Here is an 8388-nt window from a genome sequence, read left to right as displayed (position 1 = left end):
CAAAAAATATATTTTTGAAAGGCGGCTTATAAGGTTACAATTTATCCATTTAAATACGGAATCCTAAAAAAAACTTATTTTGTATTCGTATTTTACATACTTACTTTTAAATAAGGAAATAAGATTAACATGTGAGATTAACAGGAAAGAAAGAATATTTTTATTAAACTAAGTAAGTGCCTACTGTTCGGGAGCAAGTTGGCTTCTCGTCGCGCAGCAATAAAATACGGTTTTGGTAAGAGCGATATAATAGTACGTAATAAAAATCGTTACAAAATATGGAACGGTCGAGCGTGCGTCTGCGCCGAGGTTTGTTCGCGCACTGGCCCCCGCCCGCCGGTGAGGTCAATGCCCCCGGTGCGCGGTCGTTGGCCGCAGTCCCCGCGCTCCGCTCCCCTCGACCCGCTACTTGCGTAGACAAACTGCCCGGGTTGAAGTGCATGCTTCAATGGGAAGAGGACAGATGTTGTTGAAGGCGCGCCGCAGTATCCCCTTTCGCGTCCTGATGTCCGCGACACGCACGACACCGTCGCTGCCCGGGTAGATCTTCTCCACGCGCCCCAGTAGCCAAAGCAGTGGTGGCAGGGCCTTGTCCTTCACTAGGACTAGCGAGCCCTGCTGCAGATCACCAGACGCTGCAGCCCATTTTGTTTTCTGTTGAAGCAGCGAAACATATTCTTGGTTAAAGCGTGACCAAAAATGTTGCTTCAACAGCTCCACCCGCTTGTAGCGCTCCAGACATGTGATGGATTTGTCAGAGACATGCGGATGTGGAACTGACAAAAGCGGTCGTCCAATCAGAAAATGGGAAGGAGTAAGGGCGGTAAGATCGGAGGGATCGTTGGATAGAGGTGTCAAAGGACGAGAATTTAAAATGCTTTCTATTTGAGTTAGTAGCGTTGCCATTTCCTCGTATGTTAAATTTGTTAATTTGAGCAACCTCTTTAAATGATGTTTTGCCGATCGGACAGCAGCCTCTGCAATACCGTTAAAATGTGGAGAGTAGGCCGGCGTAAAGGAGAATTCGATGCCTTCCTGAGAAATTTCAGACACGATGTTTGACTCCTGTAAAAGTTTGTACAGCTCGTTAGAGGCCCCAATAAAATTAGTGCCGTTATCGGACAAGATAGATCGTGGCTTCCCACGACGAGCCACGAATCGATCAAGTGCGGCCATATAAGCCTCTTTACTCAGGTCTGTAACGAGCTCCAGATGCACGGCTTTAATTGACAAACAGACAAAAATACATAAGTAGCTCTTAATGAGTTTGCATCCTCGACCTTTACGGTCGGCTATCAATATTGGCCCTGCATAATCGACGCTACAATTTAAAAATGGAAATTCGAGTGCACTTCTACACGCCGGTAATTGACCCATTATAGGCTGTATATTATTGGCCTTTTGCCTGAAACATTGAATACATGTATTGACTGTATTTTTAGATAAATTCCTACCTCCAAGAGGCCAATAATTTTGTTTAATATACGCTAGAAGTGATTGAGGTCCAGCGTGTAAAAGTTTCTCATGTTGACATCTAAAGAGAGTTTTTGTCAAAGGATGTTTGCTACATAATATTATCGGATGCTTCGTATTGAAGTCGTAATGTGAGTTATTAAGCCTCCCGCCTACACGTATAAGATTATTGGAATCTAAAAAAGGGCTTAATGAAATTAATTTATTTTTACGCGATAGAGCTTTCCCAGCGTTTAAAATAAAATATTCTTCCGGAAACATTTCCATTTGTGCTACATGTAAAATTAAATTTAAAGAATTTTGAAGTTCTTTGTAGGAAAGAAAACCCGTGATTTTATTAGTTATGTTTTTTAAATTGTATATAAATCTTTGTATGTAAGCAACAATTCTTTGTAAATAATTAAAATTTGAATACTTATGAATTAAGTTTTTAATGATTGTGTAATTATTTTGAATTTTTAAATTAGTAGGATCGGATGCAAAATCATTTGAATTAATTATGGAAAAGCTTGAAACTATTTCTGGTAGATCCTGTTTCAATGAGGCGTTGGGTAAAACAGGCCAATGGGTTTGATCGGATAATAAAAATGTGGGACCAGTCCACCATAATTTAGAACCGCTGATCTGATCAGCCTTCAGGCCTCGAGAAACGAGATCCGCCGGGTTGTCTTTAGACGGTACGTAGTTCCATGTGTTACCTGCAGTAGTCTCCTGTATTTCGTTCACACGATTGGACACAAACTTCTTGAGCTGACTAACAGATGTACTTAGCCAACCAAGGACAATAGTGGAATCACACCAAAAGTGACATGATTGTATAGGTAAAGTGAGAGACTCCTTTACCTTAGTACACAGTCTTGCTCCTAAAAGCGCCCCGCAGAGTTCTAGTCGCGGAACGGTGGTGGGCTTAATTGGTGCTATACGACTTTTGGAGATAAGCAAGCGTACCGTAATATTACCACTGCTATCGGTAGAGCGTACGTAAATGCAAGCACCGTACGCCTTTTCTGATGCGTCGGTGAAGGTATGGATTTCGTGTACGATGGAGTCTTGGCATAAAATCCAACGTGGTATTTTTAAATTATTTAAATAAGGCAATGTGCTTGAAAAGGCTAACCATAACTCTTTAATTTCTGTAGAAACTACATCGTCCCATTCACACTTTGCAATCCATAGTTTTTGCATAATTAATTTTGCTTCAATAATACATGGCGTGACTAATCCTAAAGGGTCGAAAATTTGACTGATAACTGAAAGAATATGACGTTTTGTAATTTTTTCTAATGGTTCAATATTAATAGAAAATGAAAGTATATCAGAGTCACATAACCAGTAAATGCCCAATGTTTTTGACGAAATATTATTTTTATAATTACAAAAATTTAAATGATTGTTTGAAGTTTCATTATTAGGCGCAATTTGTTTTAAAAGTTCTAAATTATTAGATTGAAATTTTCTTAAGTTGAATTTTGCAGACGACAATATAGATATGACTTCCTTAGTCATTTGTACCGCACCAGAGATCGAATTGGAACCAGAAAGGAAATCGTCAACATAAAAGTCACGACGTATTGCATTTTTAGCTTCGATACTTTGAGCCGAGTCTGCTAAACTTACAAGACATTTAGTAGCTAAATAAGGTGCGGATGCAGTGCCGTACGTAACCGTATTTAGAGTATACGTTTTTAGAGGCTTTGATGGATCCGCCCGAAAAATGACGCGTTGTAAAGAACGTTGCTCGAGAGTTATCGCAATCGCTCTATACATTTTTTCAATGTCTCCCGAGACTACGTACCTATGTTGACGGAAACGTAATAAAATAGACAGGAGATCATCTTGGACAGTGGGACCTACCATCATGATGTCGTTTAGTGACACACCAGAGGTAGTTTTAGCTGACGCATCGAACACCGTGCGTAGCTTTGTCGTTGAACTAGACTCGCGCATAACTCCGTGATGGGGTAAAAAATAATTATATTCACCTAAATTAAAGGTACCCGTATCGCGTGTCATATGACCTAAACATTCATATTCGCGCATGAAGTCTATATACATAGATTTAAAAAATGGGTCTCTTTGAAATCGTCTTTCTAGAGATAAGAAACGACGTTTTGCCATTACAAATGAATCACCTAATTTGTCGGGATTCGCTTTAAGTGGCATGGTAACAACAAACCGACCGTCATTGTCACGAAACGTGTGAGATTTGAAACTCTCCTCACAAGCACGTTCCTCGGCCGATAGTGTATGTTTAGAAGAGACTGAATCAAGTTCCCAGAATTTTGTTAAATCGGGATTTGCTTGCATGGAACTAAAATTACAAAAGTGTGAATGGGCCGAACGTGGTTTTACAGATAAAGAACCAGATACTATCCAGCCAAGCTTACTTTCACACAAAATAGGCTGTTTCCTACCTAAATCTATATGATTGCTCCCTACCACCTCCCAGAAAATTTCTGCCCCCACCAAAATGTCTATAGCAGACGGAATATTGAAAGTAGGGTCGGCTAATTGGACGCCAGAGGGAATAGGTATATGCATAGAATTTATAGATGTAGGTGGTAACTTTTTAGTAATTACAGGTAATATTAGGCAATTTATTCGATTAGAATAGCTCCCGTTAATCGACTCAAAATTGAGGTAACAAGACTGTGTACTATTACTAATTAAATTGTTGATACCTGTAACCATGGAACTCGCACTACGTCTGGACAACCTCAGCTTATTGCATAGACGCTCGGTTATAAAATTTGCTGTACTACCATTGTCGAGTAGCATGCGCGCTTCGTGCTTCTCACCGTCGGAGCTCACCACTCTTACCATAGCTGTGGACAGTAAAACAATAGACCGCGTAGTAGGCTGTTTTACACTTGTTGAAGCACTCGTTGAAAGGGTTATATTCTCAGATGGGCCCGGCATTGGATTCACGAATGAAGTTTGAGATTGATCTAAATGTAATAGCGTATTATGCTTACGTTTACAATGCTTGCAATGAGCCAACTTGCAATATTTTTCAAAATGTCCGGGCCGCAAACAATTTTTACAAAGATTAAGCTCTTGTACCTTTTTAATACGTGATTCTATAGACAGACTTTTAAACGTTTCACATAAATATAATAAGTGTGCTTTACTACATAAGGGACATTTAGATGAAATTTGATTTGATTGATAATTATTGTTTGTTTGATTATTTACTTTATTCGTTATTAAAAAAATTTTAGATTTGTAATTATTTTCTTGTTTATTATTTTTGTTTTGTTCCTCTAAGGTTTCCAAAAGATCCGCTTTATTACTTATAAATGTACAAAATTGAGCAAGAGTAGGTGATGAATTAAGTGTGTTGCGATTTTCCTCCCAATTTCTTAATGTTATGGGGTCCAACTTAGTAGACATCATATGGATAATGAGAGTATCCCAATGTTCAGTGGGCTCATTCATCATTTTTAATGCTCTAAGATTTTTATTTGTAATGTCAATTAAACGACGTAGTAAAATACTGGACTCTTTTTGAAGTCGTTCGACATTAAATAATGCCTGAACATGAAAATTTATTAATAAACGATTGTTGTTGAATCTCTCACACAATAAATCCCACGCAATGTTATAATTATCTTTTTTAAAAATTATATTTTTTATTATTTCTGCTGCTGAACCCTTTAGACTAGCCCGTAAGTAATGAAATTTATTTATTGTATCCATTCCATCATTATCGTGAATTAGTGACAAAAATGTATCTCTAAATTCGAGCCAAGATTGATAACCACCGTCAAAGTGAGGCAAATCTATTTTTGGTAAACGAATAAAATTGTTGTTATGCCTACCCGATACAGAATCCTCGGAGCCCGTTACAAACCCAGCTGACTCGCGAATGCCCTCCGCGGTGGCAGCGTCCGCCAGCATGCCCCGCGCCCGCGCAGCCAGGGAATGGTACAGCTCCTCGAACTGGGTTCGTGCCGAGTATGCCTCGTCCGTCTCGTCCGATAATAGCTCGATCTCAGTCTGTAATTCATCGAAAACTTCGTATAAGGCATCAAATTTACTATACCGGCCTTCAAGCTCTATACGCTGTAATTTGGATAAAGAGTTGGTTTTTGAAAGATTGTCTAAATAATTATTAAAATTTGTTAACTTTGCTTTCATTGAGCTACGCTTCTTAATAAGCTTTTCAGCCATTATTAAAGGCAAGTGCAAAAAAAAGAATAAGAAAGAATAGAAGTAATAAGAGAAAGCAGCAAAGGCACGGAGAGTTTGAAATGAATTAATAACGAACAAAAGTATGAGCAAGCACAACGCGCGCGGAGCGCACGTAACGGTATATAACCGGTCGAACGGGTCGAAGCTTATGCAATACTATGATAAAAAAAAATACTAACGAAGATTATAGCGCAATAATGCGAAGCATAAAATAATTATATTAAAGTCTGCTAATAAATTCAAATAGTTGCACAAATTTAAGTATTTTGAAAGCGGAAAAAAAATGGGATTATAGAAAAGAAAGGAATAATGATTGAAACGATCTCACGAATGTCAGCCCTTATCCTGAATCCAGTCTTCGTTCTCAATTCCTTCTTCAATTGAATACTCGTGGCGCGCTTCTCGAATGCAAAAATTCCCACGGGGTCAAAGTCCGGACACGTAGCTCAGAAGTTGTAGTCGACTTCAATCCACGGCCAGCTGATTTCTTTTTCGTCGAAGGACCAATGTTCGGGAGCAAGTTGGCTTCTCGTCGCGCAGCAATAAAATACGGTTTTGGTAAGAGCGATATAATAGTACGTAATAAAAATCGTTACAAAATATGGAACGGTCGAGCGTGCGTCTGCGCCGAGGTTTGTTCGCGCACTGGCCCCCGCCCGCCGGTGAGGTCAATGCCCCCGGTGCGCGGTCGTTGGCCGCAGTCCCCGCGCTCCGCTCCCCTCGACCCGCTACTTGCGTAGACACCTACTTCCAATTATAAACAAAAAGCCAAATCTCTTCAAATATTAGTAATTAATACTTTATATTCAAGAAGTAACCGACAAAACTTTTCAAAAAAGTAATTCACGAGCAAATTATAAAGTCAATAATTAACAAAAGTTCTTTTATATTTAATCTATACATCTATACTAATATTATAAAGAGGAAAACTTTGTTTGTTTGATTGTAATGAATAGGCTCAAAAACTACTGGACCGATTTTAAAAATTATTTCACCATTCGAAAGCTACATTATCCACGAGTAACATAGGCTATATTTTATATGAAATATATTTGATAAATAGATTTTGAGGAGGTACAAAGTTTGCCGGGTCAGCTAGTTAGTTTATATTTTAATCAAATAGCTAGTCTCATCACTATGACCACAATATCAAAATGTTCTATAGGAAAATGCTGAATGGTCTCATTTTAAGCGGAAGTAAGGTGATATTCACATTGAATTTTCATCATAAACATGTACTAACTTATATTTATTATCTTTTATTTAGTTTTATTTAGTCACTATGATATTATAACTAACTATCCTATGTGACTGGCTGGGGCGATGTTAGCACCCAGAGTGAATTCCCACGTTCGGGACTCGGATGGAAACGGAGCGGTGGTGCGGAGTCAGCGTTCCCACGGCACGGCGGCAGTGCAGGTTCGGATGACTTCTTCATAATTTTGTTTAAGGCGAATGCCCAACTATGGTGGTTAAGGCCAATATATAACAAGTAGGTAAACATTAATACGATTGGGGTCCTACCTAAGTGTGTACACAGATGCATTGCTAGCTAGAAGGACTAAATTGAAACCCCTCGTATGAGTATCTAAACTGAAATGCCTCATATAAGTACCACACTCCTCAAACAGAAATAAGGCAAATAGATGTGACGATGGTGCCCTGGAGTCGAATCTTGAAAGTTTCTTTTATTTAAGTAATTAAACACGGAAACATAATATAATTATATCGGTTAATTAAACACTTAACCAACGACGCTATGCGCGAAAATGTAGTCTACCTCCCTGCAAAATCAGTTATTTTCAAATTAAGTTCAAATTATAGACAGACAGACACAAAAAATATATACAGGTTCAAGTTTATATTTCTTCCTATGCCGGAAAGGAGAAAAGGCAATATTTTAAATTTATTAACTTCCATTTTCATCCAATTTTCGTAATGAGTGAAATGGCAGTTATTTCGAAATTGCCTGATCAAACAGACATCAATTTTATTGGTACAAATTACGAAGGATTAAATGGACATAAAGTACCGAGCCAGGAAGGCTAATAATAGCCATGGAACCTTTTATATAATAAAGGTGTTTATGCATTCATTACAATATCGTAATTATGTACTTAAATTAGACCGGAGTTTATTTATGTAAATGATACTATACGAAAATACACTCAAATTTACATAGGCAGGTACAAATAATATTATTATTAAAGGTACAAATAATATAAGTGAGAAGAATAGGGAACATTAAAAAACTTTCTCAAAGGTATGTGTAGTCTGCAATACGCAATTGACCTGCGCGGTGGACTATGGCCTAATCCTTCTTATTCCGAGAGGAGACTCGTGCCCAGCAGTGGAACAGGTTAAAGACGACGACAACGACGTTTTACTTAGGATGCAAATGATGCATACGAAATGTATGCTAATATAAACAGACAGGTACAAATAATATTATTTCGACCCTACAATTACCTGACGAAACGGACATGGCCACAAATAAATATTCAAACCGGAAATAAATCTAAGTTATTTATTTTTTTAATATAATCATTAATATTTAATCTAATCATTTCTTGATGTTATGATGATGGGGCTAGAACTTGACCATAATAACTTCTCAACAGACTGCGAATATTATTGGTAGAGTTTAATATCGTTGGCTTCGTGTCGACAGTAGCGTTAAAGAATTTTAAGATTAGCAATTTTATTAATAACTAGCAAAAT

General features: G+C 38.0%; 1 protein-coding gene across 2 annotated transcripts; it reads right to left on the bottom strand.

Moving 5' to 3' along the window:
- Window positions 1-527: 527 nt before the first annotated feature.
- On the bottom strand, window positions 528-6409 carry LOC140746985 (uncharacterized). 2 transcript variants are annotated; one of them, XR_012102835.1, is made up of 3 exons: window positions 4236-4757; window positions 941-1065; window positions 528-654 (listed from the first exon to the last, which is right to left on the bottom strand). XR_012102835.1 is itself a non-coding variant. In XM_073079193.1 (3 exons), exons 1-3 carry the CDS (start codon window positions 5644-5646, stop codon window positions 1046-1048), a joined length of 435 nt encoding a protein of 144 aa, XP_072935294.1. In that variant the 5' UTR covers window positions 5647-6409; the 3' UTR covers window positions 941-1045. The 2 variants fall into 2 exon arrangements, 1 of the variants encoding a protein (XP_072935294.1); XM_073079193.1 differs by lacking the exon at window positions 528-654 and adding an exon at window positions 5295-6409 and having other exon boundaries at window positions 4236-4298.
- Window positions 6410-8388: the final 1979 nt, after the last annotated feature.

This window comes from Epargyreus clarus, unplaced genomic scaffold, assembly GCF_041222505.1.
Source record: "Epargyreus clarus isolate Ecla_fem2 unplaced genomic scaffold, WU_Ecla_fem_2.2 ptg000002l, whole genome shotgun sequence".
NCBI lineage: Eukaryota > Metazoa > Arthropoda > Insecta > Lepidoptera > Hesperiidae > Epargyreus > Epargyreus clarus.
This window is presented reverse-complemented; position numbering and strand designations above follow the sequence as displayed.